Below are 18295 nucleotides of genomic sequence, written 5' to 3'. Positions count from 1 at the left end.
TAACTAAAAGATGAAGACAGAATCTTCAACAGATGGTGTTGGTCAACCTGGATGGTTACACGTAGAAGAATGCAGATAGATCTACATTTATCACTCTGAACAATAGTCAACTATGAATAGATCAAGGACCTCAGCATAAGTCAGAATGAATACAATGAATCTGATATAAGAGAAAATGGGAAATAGCCTTGAGTACCTTGGCACAGGAAAAGACTTTCTGAAGAGAACACTGATAGCAGAGGCACTAAGATCAACAATTAATAAACGTGACCTCATGAAACTGAAAAGCTCCTGCACGAACACCATAATTCAGAGAAAGTGGAAGGCTACAGAATGGGAAAAGATTTTTACCAACTACATATCCAAAATAGGGCTAATATCTGCTAATATTTAAAATACATGAAAAACTAAAATATGCTGGGTGGTGGTGGCGCACGCCTTTAATCCCAGCACTGGGGAGGCAGAGGCAGGCAGATCTCAGTGAGTTTGAGGCCTATAAAGAGAATTCCAAGACAGTCTGGACTGTTACACAGAGAAACTTTGGAAAATCAAACAAACAAAAAAACTAAAATAAACTGGATATCAAGAAAACAAATAACCCAATTCAAAATGGGGTACAGATTAAACAGAGTATTCTCAAAAAGAGGAACCACAAATGGCTTAGAAGCATTTAAAAGAAATACTCAACATCTTAAGTCATTAGGAAAATGAAAATCAAAACTACTTTAAGATTTCATCTTATATTTGTCAAAATAGCTAAGATCAGTAAGACAAATGGCAGTTCATGCGTCATGATGTGGAGTAACGAGAACATTCATTCATTGCTGGTGGAGTGCACAGATGTACAGCCACTATGGAAATCACTGTGGCACCAATTAGGCACCAATCTAACTCAAGACATGGAAGACTTCTGCAAAGTAATTTAAAGACCTTCCACATTTATGGATTGATAGAACTGATTTTAAAGTGATTATATTACAAAAGCAAATATTAGTGAAATCTCCATCAAAATTCTTATAATATTCTTCCTGGAGATTGAAAAAAAATCAGAAGTTTAGATGGAACCACAAAAGACTCAGAACAGTTAAAGCAATTCTGAACAAAACTAACAATGGAAAAAGCATCAGAATACTTGATTCATTATTATAGAGCCATAGTCATGAAACAATATGGTACCTTCTCAAAAACAGAACACAGACCAAAGGAAGAGCAAAAACCACCTGATTCGCTACAAGGAGAATCACAAAAACACACTGGAGGAAGGGCATTCTCTTAAACAAGTGGTGGTCATACAGCGGGATGCCCAGATACATGAGGTGAAGCTAGATTTCTGTTTCACCTTGTACAAAAACCAAAACAAAATGTATTAGAGATCTTAAGATAAGAACTAAAATTGTGAAATTACTAGGAAAGAGCCAATTTAAGATATAAACATAGAAAATGAATTTCCGAATAGGACAACTCAGGAAATAAGAGCAAGATTTAGCAAGTGGGATTGTATCAAATAAAAAGTTTCTTCATAGCACTAACGTCAATTATCAGGATGAAAAGAAAGGTTATAGAATGGAAGAACAAATTTGCTAGCTACTTACCTGGCAATGGATTAATGCACAGAACAAAAAAGACAAAACATTAAAGGAACAAATAAAAAGTACAGATAAGATGAAAACTATTCAAATAAAGAGTACACATGGCCAATAAGTACACGAAGATTTATTTGCTCAATACCTTTACTCATCAGAGACATGAAAGCCACAACTAAATGAGATTTTATTCCACTACAGTCAGAACAATATCAGAGAGAAAATAAACAAAAACTACAAATGCTATTAAGAATGAAAGAGGCCAGGTGGCAGTGGCGCACACCTTTAATTCCAGCATTTGGGAGGCAGAGCCAGGTGGATCTCTACGAGTTCAAGGCTAGCCTGGTCTACAAAGCAAGATCCAGGACAGGCACCAAAACTACACAGAAAAACCATCTCCAAAAACGGAAAAAAAAAAAAAAAAAAAAAAAAAAAAAAAAAGAAAGAAAGAAATCCTTACACACTGCTCATGGGAATATATATTAGTCCAAATTAGCATGTAAGTATCTCAAAAATTAAAAAGAGAACTACCATCTGATAAAGCTATATAACTCTGGCTTGCTACCTAAAAGAATCAGAAAATATCTCTATTGTAAACACTCATGTTTCCATGTTTATCATGGCCAGTGTCCACAGAAGCCACTTCCTGGGTGCCCATCAACAGCTGTATAGATAACTTTAAGTGAGGCTCATACATACATACATACATACATACATACATACATACATACACAACATATACAATCAAGTTTTAAGACACAGAGCCCATTATGTCATTTGCAAGAAAATGGATGAAACTGCAGATTAGTGTATTGAGTGACTTGAGGAAGACGGGGAAAAAAAAAATCAAACGAGCATTACATTTTTTCTCATTCGTAGAACTTAAGACATATATGTAAAAGGTAGACCCAGAGGGGTATGGAAAAGCATAAGGAATAGCAGAGAGTGGGATAAGAGAGGTAGACGAAGTAACTATTTTCAAAGCACATCATCTGTATTCATGAAAATCTCTAAACCTAAGAGCTTCTACAGGTGCCATATACTAAAAGGAAAACAAAATGAAACACAAAAAAACATACTTTTTGCCTAACTCCTTTTCACTTTCTATCCCAGTTTCCAACAAGAAACCCTTCCTCTTTAATCTACACTCCTCTATCTAAATTATATGAAAATTATTCTCCCATAACACCAGTTTCCTCGATAGCCTTTATATGCACTCATTTTCTGTCCTGATACATGTATTTATTTTTGTGTACATGTACCATAAGACTCATGAGGAGAGTACAGAAACATCATCATTGTTCTGAACTTCTCTACAAGATTTTCATTAGTGAGATGAAATTTTCTGTTATATATCTCAAGGAAATTTTCCTTTTTTGTCTTAAGATCATAGTTTGTCCTTATAAATTTGACTATCAAACCTATCAGTTATTTTTTCAATATATAATACAAGTTGTCACCTCAGGGTTAAACATAGCAGAGTGGGATTTATTTTCTTCTTGTTCCTCCTCTACTTCATATTCTTTACACTCTAACCTCTTGAATCAGGTTTCTCACCCAAGTGTAAAACTTCAGAAAATCCTACTTGATATACTCTAGCCAATTAAAGAAATAATTTTAATCTCATCTTTGTTGTATTTTTAATATTCTTTAAATCTTATGTTAATGAGACATATGCATTACCATATACTGATGAAAATTACTTTTGGATTATAGACAACAGTATATTCACCTTTATTTCAATCAGTTTTAAGAAAAAATAACTTATCTAGTAAAACTGAGAGATACCTACAGTTTAAAAGAGTTGACAGCGTAGTAAAAACAAGGTGGTGAGAACCTGATATCTATATTTTTTATAATTTCTTTTTTATAATTCATGTCATTATGGCAGGACTTATTTTCAGAGTTCCAAGATGGCACTTCTTGGGATGTGTATTTCTTTTTGGGTTTTTCGAAACAGGGTTTCTTTGTGTAGCTTTGGAGCCTGTCCTGGAACTCACTGTGTAGACCAGGCTGTCCCTGAAATCACAGAGATTTGCCTGCCTCTGTCTCCAGAGTGCTGGGATTAAAGGCATGCGCCACCACTGCCTGGCTGGTATGTGTATTTCTTCATTCATACTCATATTTAAACAGAATTTGTGCCCCAGTACTTCAAAGAAAGTTGGAGCTGAGAACCACGAGCTGTGATGGGCTTGGATTCTGTGTTACCTGAAGTAATAGCTGTGGTTAGATGAAATTAAAACGGTGATTATATTAAGCTAACCTGCTCAAACTATGTGATGGGGATATATGTAGTACAGTATTAGGAAGAGGGAATGGAAAATGCCTGCTGGGCAGGCAGCCAAAAAATTTGACAATAAGTAGTAATCAGATCACTGGTAACAGCTGAAAAGTCAGTGCATTCATTGATCAAGTTTCTCTTTTTGATGTTAAGAAGATAAGAAGAACAAAATTACTTGGGAAAGTAAAATAGTACTAATAACTGCAATTCTACCTAGGTTTCAAATTCTTAATGGCATGGAATAATCTATATGTATTAAGAAACCCCAAGAACATTAAAGGTGTTTTATTGACTGTTACCTCTTTTTTCTTTTTCCCATTCTTTCCTATGGAGGTACAGTATAAAGAATAAGAGCATCAGATGCTTTGATAAATGACTCATCATTTAGAAAAGGAATAAAAATTAAGTCTAACTGAAAAAATAAATATTTGCTAAAATGACAAAATGACTAATACTGCTACTACTTACAAAGGAATATTAAATTCCAGTCAATAAATAAGTTCCTGAGTCCTACCATGAAGACATCCACTTTTAGCATTTTGGAGCTATTTTCAAATTAGTTAGTTCTTCTAGAAAATTAAGTCACAGGGGTGCAGGAGAAGGGAAGAGGGGGATCTTTGATTGGTGTGTAAAATGAATGAAAAAATTTTCTTAATTAAAAAAAAAGAAAATTAGGTCACGATAATTCATGTCTATCATAGGTGATAATTACCTTTCATATATACCTGAAATGATTGATAGCAGATATGTAAATCCTTGTGAGAAATGAAAATAAATATTACTTAAATAATTCTTAAGAGATTGTATTTTATTATCTTTTAAAGATTTATTTATTTTTATCATTTTTTCACTTTATGTATATGTTTGTATCTGTTTGCAGATGTGTGTACTTGAGTTCAAGGACCCACAGGGAACAGAAGACTTAGATCCACCTGGAGCTGGAGTTAAAGGCTGTTGTGAGTTACTTAACATTGGTGTCAGGAATCAAACCCAGGTTCTCTGGAAGGGCCGCACATGCCCTTAACCACTTATTCATTTGAGGGCTCCAGCCCTCAAATAATTTTTGAGGATCTAATCTGATATTCTTAGAATATAGTAACCAATAATCTTAGTTATAAATGTAGAATCTTGCAATGACTTTTATTTTAAAAGCTCAGAATGTTTTCTATAATGGTTATAATAGCACTATAAAATGTGATTACCAAAAGAAAGGCTTCAAATTTGGCACCGCTCAAAAACACTCACTAATATTTAAACTAACCACAATTTAATTTTACCATGTGTCGTTTGACTAACTCAATTTTATTTTCAACCAGATATGTATTATGCAATGTAAGCGTTAAATTATACATTTGATAGTGTTATCTTCCAAAAGGTTATTATATACATACGTAATTCCTAAGTAAATCAAGTCAAATTTCATCTGATGAATTAGTTTTCTTTTTCTTTTTTTGTTCCCTTTTATTTCATGTGCACAGAATGGATTGAAATGGATTTTTTTTAATCTTATATCCATGGTCTAAATTATTGCTATTAAATGATTTATATTTAAGAATTTTAATTTTAAGTCTAACTTTCTTTGCTTTTCCTGAGTAAAAAGAAGTGATATGTATGCTTAGGTACCTGTTTCTAAAGATTAATGATCATTAAAGTCACAGATTGAGCTCTCAGTGGTTACCATGAGAACACAGAGAAGGAAAACAAAAAGAGATGCAAGTTCAGGAAAATAAAAAGCCACTGCAAATTAAATATTAGTTTGATTAAGCTTTCTAGGTGTTAAGACACAATGTACCTTATCAGGTAAGCTACCTTAATTAAGCTAGGCAATTTATTTACAGGTATTCAATAAAACTGCAAAACAAACAAAGAAAACCCAGACTTCTTGAGCTGAATTTCTTAAAAGTCATGTGATGAAAGTTCACTGTTAAAAATGACAGACTTTTAATGACTGTGGAGAAATTTAGGCACCGAAGATAAAAATTAATTCCTTGATGTGGTATGCTCAATATCCTTGAAGATCTTTTACAATAAAATAACTCATTTTCCATATGTTATAGCCCACCTCCATAAATAAAGGAAGTATGATATATATTTGCAAAATCATTATTCAAAACTCATTGCCTTACCCGTTTATCTGCACTGCCTGTTGCATGATGGGAATAACTGATGATACCAGGGATGGGCTGTCCATGATGTGCCATGAAAACAGCAGGACTGGTGTAGAATGGATGCTTCTAATGTATAACATATAACAATTATGAATACTGTGAGAGCAAAGCATGAAATTACATAAGCAAAATGACTAAAAGAAAAAAAAATGATCACAAATGGAACAATGAAATGTCAAATTTTTCTACATTCAAAGTGACAAAATCATCTTTGACTTTATATGTTGTATTTTCCTTTACAACCAAAAATTGATGCTGTAAAGGAACAACAATTAATTGTAATTAAAAGGACTAACCCTTTTAATTAAGGATAAAGAAGAATGAACACACAACGATTTTAAAAAAAAATGAACCTATTTTATTAACTGGTTCCACTAAAAAATTAAACTTAGTACTTAATAGTATGGTTAGGATTTAATGGATTATTGAATGGTCTACAGACAGAATCTGGTAGTGTTCAATGAAGGATTACCTAATGGACCCAAGAAGGACTTCTAGTGATTCTAATCTGTTTATTTTCAATAAGGAATTCAGAACTAAGCCATATGAAAAGTCGTCATAGACTTGAAAAGTGCTATTGGCTGCATTTACTAATATATCTATAAAGCAGTATCAAGAAAATATGTAAGGCTGAAAATGATGGTTTGATTAAATATTTTCAGGCCTCGATTTTTATCAAAGTTTCCACAGCACTATAACTTCTGATTATTGTTCACAACTATTGAAATTCAGTATTTCCCTAAATGCTAGCAAAATAGAACAAAATATTCATTCTCTTACACTGTTTTTTTATCAAAGAATAAATACTTTTTAAAAATTAAGATTTTTTTCCTATAGTCATAGCCAAAATGTGATCTACAACTTATTTCATATAGCAATTAAATTTTAAGCCTGTATTATATCAAACAATGAATGATTATCACTACTAAAAGTGATGTGCTACTTCCTAAAGTTATTAAAATAGAGCAGCTGGGTTTTAGTAGGCATAAATAATGATATAAATCATGTTCATTATGATGAACATGTGACAGTAAGATGACCAAATTTACTCAAACACTTCTATTTATTTCTAGATCCATCTGAAGAAAATTTGTAAACTCTGTTGTTATCTTAATATTTAAATTATTTACTAAATTAAAAGGAAAATAAATTCATTTCTTCTCTATACCACTAAGATAAATTGTGTTTGACAATAATTGATTAAATATTTAGTTGGGGAAAATTCAAAACCCTCTTATAAACTTGTATTTAAAAATTTTTTTTTGTGGTACTATTTAGGGGTTCCCTATACCTTCACACCAGGCAAATTTTTTAAAATTACTCTTTTCCAACTAAATTCAAGAGTCATCTGAGGTCTTTTAACTTTTCTTTTTTTTTTTAAAAATCTGTGGAGTTTGGATGTTCTAAATACATAATCATTGTACATTATTAAGTTATTAAAATGGCAACTTTAAAGAGTTCTTAAATATCATATTATTTATCACTATAGTGTACATAGGTAATTGGCATATCATTAGTGCCTTAGAGTACAAACTAACTTCAATGCTTACAATCTGTACCAGGACATAGAACACAATGACAAAACTTAATGGATATTCAAGTTCCGTTTTTAGGATGCTCCCAAGAAGTATTAAACTTATGGAAGGATGAAATGGAAAGAGGGGTGAAATGAGTAAATTCCCCATGGGTGTTTCAGAACTCTGTCTCTCTCAGCACACTTACCTTTGCAGCAATAGCTGCTGCAGTTATATGTGATGAGGAACTATCTTCTGTTGAAGCTACACCACTGTCTTTCTTTTCCTCTTCCTCTTCTTCACACTGAACCCCTTTGTCTTCTGTCTGTTTATGGGGGCTAGTTGTAGGAGGCGGAGAAAGAGGAGGTGGTGGGGAAGGTAAATCTTCAAGTTCATCATGCACCTCCTTTACTTTTACAATGGCATCACGTAAAAGGTCAATGGCATGAGGTAGAGCTGGCAGTATGAACTGAAAGCATTCCTGCCCATAAAGACAAAAAAAGAATAAAAATTAGGCTTTTTAGGAGACATAAAATGGTGGCAGTCAAATTGATTCTAATTTTGGATTTGTATTTCCATCCATCTCAAGAATGAGTCATATTTGACACATCTTTTTAATGTGAAATATGAATAATCACAGCATATGTTATTTTCCATGTTAGAGGTTATGGTCCTTAGATGAATCCTTAGATGAATGTACACTAAGCTTTTAAAGTACAATTTCGATACAACTTTGGATTTATTTATGCTTTATATAGAAAGGATACGGAAGGAGGAGAGTTTTCAAAATATTTGCTAGTGCAAGGCTTGGATCTAACAAACCACATTAAGGACCACATTTTTTTTGTTGTTCAGACTGGAAATTCTATTACCATGAAGCATACAAGTATAGTCATCACAAAACCACTGTGCAGTTAAGCAAAAACAGAAATAAAATTGTAAAAACTTGTGAATAGAAGTCAATATAATATTTTCTTCATGCATCATTATTATCTATAACGCATCCCCAGAAGACAATAGGCAAGGACTTATAGCCAGAATACAGAGCTAATTATGTCTGAGGAAAAGATGGAAGTCTTTCTCTTTCACATTAAAACAACACTTTAATAAAGTCTAAGAGGTGAAGAAATACCTTAAAAAATTTAGGAGCATTAAAGGCATACCTTGAAGAATGACTAAACTTTTGATTCTTTTTGTAGGGCTCAATTGCTTACTGTTTAAACAGTATATTAAAGAATATAATTTTGATGAAATGCAGGTTTGATATTTTCCTTCAGTTTCTAGGAGGCTATATTCAGACATTAGAATGTCATGCATGATAAAAATGTCTTATTTGCTGGGATCTTTGACTACCAGATACCCTGAAAACTATGAATACCAAAGGCTGGTATTCCTCATTGGCAATGCTCTGCATGTATATTGCCATGTGTCTAGGACAGGATGGTAACATGTGCATGGTCCTAAGGAAGAAAAGACAATGAAAGCTCTTTGTTTCATAGGTAACTCTTATGTTCTGCCCTTATGCACTTTCCCCTTCCTCATTTTAATCCATATCACCTTCCTGTGTAAATAATAACTATAACACCTTTCAGTGAGTTCCGTGAATTAGTATGTAGTTTTAGGAATCACTTCAAGTTGAAGCTGTCACTAGGGAAGCTCATCCTTTGGAATGTTCCAACTTTGCAGGTGGCTGAAGAAGATGACAACAAATAATTCATGCTTGAACTACATGATGTTCCTAGGGCCTGTGAACTGTCAGCACAACCTATACTGTTATGCTGTATATCTCAGCTATACCTACATGTTTACTTTCCTAACTCAGGAGCAGTGTTCAATATCATATGGTTACATATTCAGGGAAAAAGCTATGAAAAACTGATCTATTGAAGACATAGATGCATGGGGCATATTGAAGTCATTCCTGGGATTTCAGGGTGTGTATTAAAGTAAAATATGTCAATGTCCACCCAAAGAACTTCTTCCTAGGATTAGAAATTGAGTGGAATCATACATATCTGGATGCTTATATTGGTTACATGAGTCCAAGAGGTAAGTGAACACTAGATAGCTACAGCAAAGCAAGATAGGCCAAGTTAAGATATATTTATCTTGCAACCTTTGAGGCATGAAGTGTCAACAATAACTGTCCAATCTGTCAACAAGTAAGTCAGAAACCATAGAAAGCCATGGGGAATATTCTGAAGAGGGAAAGTTCAACATATAACTGTCAAATTAAAATTGATGCTGGTAACTCCTGAGGATACAGATAAGTTTTAGGATTTTCATCTTTGGAGAATGACATGGGTGCTTCAAACTTTTGTCTTCACATGGAGGGAAAAGGTATGAAGGGCTCTTATATGCCTTCATAAGTGTCTTATCACATTCAACATAGGAAGGCAGATGAATAAAGAAGGTTCCTACTAGTTGAGTTCACTTTTGAAGGAAAGGGGCACTTACACAAAGACACTCATAACTAAATGCTTTTCCTTACAAATGTACCCTTTCCCCCATGACACCTAAATTTTTTTTTTCTAATCTGACACAGTGGCCACAGCAATAAAACAACTGTGGGTGCCACAACAGGGGACACTTTCTAAGCAAGAAGATGTTAAATATTATCTTTAAATTATTTTTTTGTCAGAATTCCTGATGTTTGCTTTTACCCTTACCACATCTGGATAAGTTAGATTTGACAATGGATGATACTATATTGCCTAAGTGGAAAGATATTCCACTAGCTCTTTATCTGTGTAACCATATCATATGAACAGGAATAGACTGAGTGGGTGGTGTTATGAAGCACCTAACCTATGGCCTGAAAGCCCTATGTGGTTGAGGATACCTACATGATATCTTCATATATAGCTAAACACAAAGCCAAAACGACCTGAAAACTTTTTTTTAAGTGATTGTGTGGTTCTTGTACATGAATTTTGTAGATGACAATGTCCTGTTGCAAAATGAAGGGTTAACCCAATATTACTAATGGTAATGTGAATCAGCATAGTGGTTGAACTTTATACCTCTTCAAAGATGTAAGAGACACAAAACAAGATAGGTAATGCTTCATAAGACAAGTATAATAAAGGCCTGACTTTATTTTAATCCACTATCTTTGGACTTCATATTTTTTCAGTTGTACTATTTCTATATTTAGATATGTTGTAATATTGGCATTGTTATTACTATAGTAGTACTGATTATTCTTGGTCAAATATATTTGGAACATGAATTAAGGCCTCCTTAAAGTGTAATAACAACATAAAATGATTGGCCAGCAAATGACTGGAAATTGTTTCAGCTAATTTCTGTTATACAGCATTGCATAAATGTTAAGATTAAGATGGAAAATTAGTAAATTACAATTAAAATATGAAAATATATATATTATCTTTAAAGTGTAGATTACTTGTTTCTCTAAATCTAACCATATTTCATGTTGCTGCTTGCAAATCAGGCATATTCTCATTGATAATATTGCTGTGTTAGGTGATATAATAAATGTTAAAATATACATTTTTGAGGAATGTTAATTGTTTGGTAAAAAGCCTTAGCCAAAGCCCAGAACATACCATACCATAATGTAGTACAGAATTAATTATCACACAGAAAGAGTCTAGCCTTGCCTTTAGCTACTAGAAGGGGAACTTCTAGGATACCAGACTGCCATGACTGAGAGTGTTCTTGTTTGTCAAAGGCCTTGGGCAACCAGATCTTCTAACAATGTAAACTACACTGCAGGTTTGGACATACTTTGGTATTGCTTTGCCTCTGAAAGATATTGGAGGCTAAAGGATAAGGACTAAAATTCAGCCATGTGAACAGTATATGATGAGCTAGAATGAATAAACAAACAGAAATACGATAAACTTATTAGCTCAAATTAGATTATCTGATTGTTGATATTCCATGTAATGTCACAATGGCAACAGAGTAACAAATTCCTGAGTACACAGGAAGAGGGCAACAGAAGCTCTGCATCTGATATGTTAACTGGACTCCAGTGCACTTCTCTTTGCTCAATTTAATCTGTAGTCTTTCCTTCCATAAACAATAACTGTAAGCCTATAAAGTGTTAGTGAGTTCTCTGGTTCATCCTAATGAATTATAGAATTTGAGGGTGCTTATTGGGAATCTCTTGAACTCCTAATTAGTGTCAGCAGTGAACAGCTTTGTGCTATGTTCAGACTGTGGGTTGTCTGCTCTTACAGTTGGTTGGCTATATGAACATTCATTAAACCATAAGATGTAAAGAATGCTTACCTGAGATCCTTTCTTGCTACCAGGTAGGTTAATTATCAGAGTTTTTCCTCTTATTCCACACACTGGTCTGAAAAGAAAGAGAAAGTGGATTGAATAATGAATTGCAACAAATATTCAACAAAGGCCAATCATACTGTTTTATATGAGAACATCTATTATAGGAGTAAAATGTGACAGTAAGAAATTATCAATTATTATACAAATAGAACATTCTGACTGATGTTTTTATAATAATGTTTAGTACAGTGAATTTTAAAAATGGACTGAATATTGAATCAGAATAAATTAGCTATTTTAAAGTAATCTGACACTTATACAACTGCCTTTTTGTTTAGTTTTAGCTTTTCAAATTGTAACAGTTCAAGGATACAGTACATTAATATATATAATGTCGTAATAGTGATGCTCAAAAGTCTAAATTAGAAAGCATTCAAGAGTTGAGTGAGGTTTAGATTTGTTCTTTAACTTTTCAACAAGTGTAGAAAGTAAACAGGGATTTTTACAAATGAATTGCTGTGGGGGGAAAAGGCAAGAGAGCTTAGTCATAAACAGAATGATTGTTAGCTATAGGTATTTTAATATAGAAAGGTCTTTGAGAGATTCTCATCAATTTCTTTTTTAAAATTTTATTTTTGATATTATAATTTAATTATACACTTCTCCCATCCCTTCCTTCCTTCTTGCCCTTCCCCCAGGCCCTTCTCCCAACTCCTTTTTAAATTCATGGTCCCTGTTTCACTGGCCAAGTTCAATTCCATGTCTAAATCAGCTGGCTAGAAACAAAACAAAAGGAGAAGGCACTAGAAAATTGAGTCAAGAATGGAAGGCCTGAGTGTAGTGACATATTGTGTACCCTAATAAACTTGCTTGGGGATTGGAGGATAGAGCCAGCCACTAGATTAGACACAGAGGTCAGGCAGTGGTGGCACACACCCTTAATCCTATCACTTAGGGTGCAGAGATGCATTTGAATCTCTGTTGAGTTCAACGCCACACTGGAAACAGAGCCAGGCAGTGGTGGCACACACCTTTAATCCCAGTACTGGGAAGCACACATGCCTTTAATCCCAGGAAGTGACGTCTGGGCAGATAAAGGTATATAAGGTGCGAGGAAACAGGAACTCACTATATTTAGACTGAGGATTTCATAGAGGTAAGAACTAGTGGTTGGCTGTTTGGCTTTTCTAATCTTTCAGCTTTTACCCTGACAGCTGGCCCTGGATTTTTTGTTTGTTTGTTTGTTTGTTTGTTTGTTTGTTTTGGTTTTTTATTAAAAGACCATCTAAGATTCAAACAACACCTGAGTTCTTTTTCTTTTACAAGTTGTCTTTAAAATTGTTCTTTGAGAATTTCATACATATATGGAGTATATTTTAATTATTATAAGAATTAGAATTCTGCTATCTCACTAACTGGCTGGATTTTGATGTGGTTACATTTTATTTTTATCTTTGAAAAAGAAATTATGCTATTTTAAAACATTTATAAGTCAGAATTTTTTGTCATGTAATTCTATTTTACAAATGTTCTTACGATGGAGCTTATTCTATGACACTGATTTTTAAAAAATAATCTATAATTGTCATATATTTTACTTTTCTTGTCTTACAATCTGAATGGGAAAATTTGTTAGCATTTACTTAAAGCCTTGCATATATTTGAAAATGTCTACTAATCATCCTTTATCTATTTCATTTTGGAATTCATTCTTTTATTAAAAATTTATTTCCTAAACTTTGCATTAGTTCTTTGGGATTTCTTACAATGTGCATTGATCATAATACTTCCCAACACTTCCAAAATCCATTTCCCCACCTAACTTTGTGTCCTTTTAAAAGCAAAACAAAACAAAACTCTTCAAGGACATATTCTTAGATGTATGATCTTCCAATGGAGCATATACAACTTACTAGGGGATAAATTCTTGAGAGAAAAAGAAATCCTTTCTTTTTTTTCTTTTTTATTTATTTATTTTATTTTACAATACCATTCAGTTCTACATATTAGCCACGGGTTCCCCTATTCTCCCCCCTCCCACCCCCTCCCCTTACCCCCAGTTAACCCCCAGAAATCCTTTCTTAAGTCACTACTGCTGCTGTTGAGGTGACAAAGACCTTTAGTTCCAGCAGTGGGAGGCAGAGGCACAGGAGTATCTCTAAGTTCGAGGTGGGCCTGGCCTCAAAAGCATAAAATAAAGCATTACATCTCTAAGTGAGGGCATGAGTAAAAATGTTATAGGAGAAACAGACTTTAGTGGTTTTTAATGAAGGAAATATTCAACAGATGAAAAGGGTTTGGGAAAGAATGAAGGAAAGAGTAGTTTAGGTGTTTATGTGGGAAATATGAAGCAACACAGGAAAATGTTAGTTTGATACATCAGTAGTTTTCAATGTGTGGTCTCTGGACCAGCGTTATATATGTTATTTGGGTACTTAGAAATGCAAATCTCCCAACTCTCTCTTCCATCTTCCCCTCTGCTGCTGATTTACTCTATAAGAAATGATGGGGATTGGATCCAGTAATTTGGATGTTTATAAGAGTGCTAGTTGATCTGGATGCTTGGAAAAGTTTGAGAACAGTTGTAATAGTTTGTGTTTGAATTTTTATACTATTTATTCTCCGTGCCATTCTGTATTAATTACTGAAACTCTCTAATAAGTTTTCAAAATTAATTTATTAAAAGGAGTAACATAATTTTTGAATTATAATACATCAAGTACTAGTTGAAAAAAATAAGAACCAAATAAGTACTTGGCCCATCTTCTTTCAAAAGCTTAGATACTGGAAGTCACACAATCACTATACAGGACTAGAATACATTCTTAAAGCATTGGGGACCAATGATGGATTCTGCTCAGTATTACCAAGCACTACCATTTCAAGAACAATATTTAAAAATGAACTTAAAGTAGGTTTATAATAGTAAGGAAAGAAAGACCATATAATAGAATATATTAGACAAAAATTGATTTGATACTTTTTGTTCACTTTCTGAAATGTTTATTTCCCAGCATCTAATAAGTATCATTTATTTTCCTTTTATATTCAACTTCGATTTTTATCATGTTTTCACTTTCTTAAATTTCACAGAAGGTAATTTATAGGGGGACTTTTTATTATTAAATAATAATATGATGACAATTAGATTGAGCTAACAAGTAAGTAACACCTAATATTTATTTTTTGTTTCTCGACATGCACTTTACTCACATTCTCTTTGTGTCTTTCTTTTCTTCTGTCTCTCTGTCTCTCTCTCTGTGTGAGTGTCTGTGTGTGTGCACGCAAGTGTACTTGTGTACAGAGATCAGAGGACAACCTCACGTGTCATTTCTAAAAAATCTTCCACATTTTGTTGGACAGGGTAAGTAGGCTAAGCTGGCTGGCCAGCAAGCTTCAGGGACTGCCTGTCTCCACTCCCCACATTATGATTTCTGTCATTACAAGTTTTGGTCACCATACTCATCTTATGTACATATTCTGAGGATCTGAAGTCAAGACCTGATGCTTTCCAGGAAATGCTTTACTGACTGGACTACCTCCCTACCCTTTACTTAATTTTCATATCACACCAACAACAGCCCTATGGGTTAGTTTATTAGCATAATTTCTACTTTACAGATGAGACAACAAAGTTTTGTGGTTACTTAACCAAAGAAAAGTAAAACACAGCTGGAATTACTAAACTTCTACCCTAACCCCACTCCAGGATTTTCTGCATGCAAGGCAAAAATATCTACTATTTAAGCTATATCCCAACTCCACAGCTGAGATTTACACTTTTAAAAAGTAGTAATGAAAGAATATAAGGTGTAATGATAAGATTGGTTTGTGGGAAATCAGTTCTTCTAGAAAACTTTTAATATGTATGTGTGGTATACAAGCCTATATACCTGTGTAATTATATGAGTGTGGGTGCATGCATGTACAGTTGTATGTGGAGGCCCAAAGTTAAAATCATGTCACTTCCTTGATTGTTTTCCATTTTAATTATCGAGGCAGGGTCTCTTGCTGATAGTTTCATACACTATATGCTTCTAATACACATACATGTATGGATATGATTAAATACATACATACATACATACATATATATATTCATTCATCTCTTCATACCATGTACAAAAAGACATACCAGTGTGTGTGAGCACACGCAGGATTACAGCATGAAGTGTATTTCTTACTATGCACATCTTAAAAGTTCGCAATCTGATCATTAGGTGTTATATAGCATTGCCTTCTGACTACGACAGCCACAATTCCTCAACAGATCAGCTATGACTACTTGTAAGAAACCTTCAGGATTGGCCTTGTTGACTATTTTGATGTTCTCTAAGAGGAGGAGGGGGTGGAAAGGGTCATTAGACCTTTATCTGATCTCAGTCACTGTCCCTATATCTCTTAGCTATTTGTATATAATGATCTAACTCTAAGTGGCCTTGGGGCCTTGGGAGGTGCTAGAGTATACAGAATGTGGAAGGTTAGCTGAAAGGGGGAATCCAATTATGCCACTACAGGGAAGTCATTATCTACTGGTTCTAAGACTATTGATCATTATCAAATTTAGGTATGTGTATTCATAAAGCCCTGTTTTATCTTTTTCAATGTTTATACAAAGCGTTTTGCTTTGTACAATGTCGAGTAGAAGTAGTTACAATAGGACTTTTATTTCTAACCAAAGAATATTAGTAATACGTAATTGTTAACTACATTTGCACTATTAAAGAAAAATTCTAATCCTTGTTTGCTCAGAACCACTGAACATAAATGTGTATGGAATTTTATTAAATGCTTTTCTGGTAATTAGCTGTGAGATTCTCTCTAGTAATATCAGAAACTACGCTCGTAAAGTCTCACCAATATGTGAGCAGAACATGGATGAAACCAATGACATGCCAAATTGCATGAGAAAAAGACCATGAGGCCCCAAGCGTACGCAAAGAACTACAGACAACTAAGTAAAGCTGTGAGTGGGGAGAGGCGGCTCTCTCCAGGTAAGAGCAAACCAATTGGCTGTCCAGTGCCAAATGGCCAGCCCTGCAAACATATATACAAGTAAATCATATGGACCCAATGGGTTATAATTGGGAACACACACACACACACACACACACACACACACACACACACACACAAATATTCATGCAATAACAATTGATAAAACATAAAGAGGGCTGGAGAGATGGCTCAGAGGTTAAGAGCACTGACTGCTCTTTGAGAGGTCGAGTTCAATTCCCAGCACCCACATGGTGGCTCACAACCATCTGTAATGAGATCTGGCACCCTCTTCTGTATACATAATAAATAAATAAATCTTAAAAAAAAAACATAAAGATAAAGGCAAGCTGGATGGAGTGGTATATGGGAGAGTTTGAAGGGAGAAAAGGAAAGGAAGAAATGTAACTAAAATACAATTTCAAAAATAAAAAAAGTACTTTTCTGAATCAGTTGAGATAATTATAGGTTCCCCTTTGATTTCTATTAGTATGGTGATTCAGGTTAATAAGTCATCCAATGATCATCTTTGTTTCATTTAAATCCATTTGGTCTTTATACATGTTTTCTTTTTTTATGTTAGTACTTTATTTGGGAAATAGCTCATTTACTTTGTCGTTTTTTAAGTTGAATATAATATGATAATAGAATTGAACTTAAGTTTTTCTTTATCAAATTTCCTTTTTTTGATTTAAAGAAAACACTACATAGACATTCTCTATATCTGTACCAATTTCTACTATCTTTAATGTCTCATATCAGAATCTTACATTTATAGCAATAATAAAAAAGTATCATAGTTTATTCATATTTCCTTGTTATTTTACTTACAAATTTTTACTGTTTCAGGATCTCATTAGATTATTAAATAACTTTTTTATTTCATATCTATAATGCTTCTCTTGGCAGTGACAGTTTCTCAGACTTCCCTTAGGTTTATTTATTTTTTTAATCTTGATAGTTGTGAATATCTGGACAGATTTGTGTAGTGAGTTTCTGGTATTTTCTCAAGTTATAACTACTCTTAGAATTTTGAGGAAAAGCCATAGAAATGCTACTTCTATTGCATCATATGAAAAGTATGTGCTCTCTATATAATTTGTTTGTTCACATTATCTTGACTGCCTAGCTTAAGTACCTGTAACTTACCCCCACAGTAAGATATTCTACTCCCCTGTTCCCCCAGTACTTTTTAGAGGGAGCCAGTGTAAGCAGCTGATGACTAACTGAGGAGTAGGGAATTCTGTCCTCTTCTTTTTAAAGCTAGAAAATCCTTGGAGGTTTTAATGGAGATTTGTCCCTTGTCCTCTACTCATTATTTAGTTCAAACATTTATTTACATCACTGTGGACTCAAAGGAGATCTATCTTATATTTTGCATAATAATAAAGTATTACTGATTTTATTATTTACTTTTTTTTCATCTTTGACTTTTAGGAGACATATCAGTTGGCTTCAATGGTCTTCTTGGTCTATATACAAATGTGTTATTTT

General features: G+C 33.7%; 1 protein-coding gene across 14 annotated transcripts in view; it reads right to left on the bottom strand.

Annotated features, from left to right (window-relative positions):
* The window catches only part of Gphn (gephyrin), a 410602-nt gene that overhangs the window by 196900 nt on the left and 195407 nt on the right, over positions 1-18295 (bottom strand). For 8 of the 14 annotated variants that reach the window (XM_028876088.2, XM_028876093.2, XM_037210656.1 and 5 more), the window contains 2 exons: positions 11810-11876; positions 7755-8027 (listed from right to left, as the gene is read on the bottom strand). In XM_028876088.2, coding sequence (XP_028731921.1) covers positions 7755-8027; positions 11810-11876 — 340 coding nt within the window. Of the gene's footprint in view, positions 1-5990; positions 6099-7754; positions 8028-11809; positions 11877-18295 lie in introns of all 14 variants that reach the window. The other 6 variants (XM_028876083.2, XM_028876082.2, XM_028876085.2 and 3 more) reach the window with 1 other exon arrangement.

The sequence above is a fragment of the Peromyscus leucopus genome, chromosome 14, assembly GCF_004664715.2.
Source record: "Peromyscus leucopus breed LL Stock chromosome 14, UCI_PerLeu_2.1, whole genome shotgun sequence".
Lineage (NCBI taxonomy): Eukaryota > Metazoa > Chordata > Mammalia > Rodentia > Cricetidae > Peromyscus > Peromyscus leucopus.
Note: the sequence above shows the minus strand (reverse complement) of the source record. Positions and strands in the feature narration are given on the sequence as shown.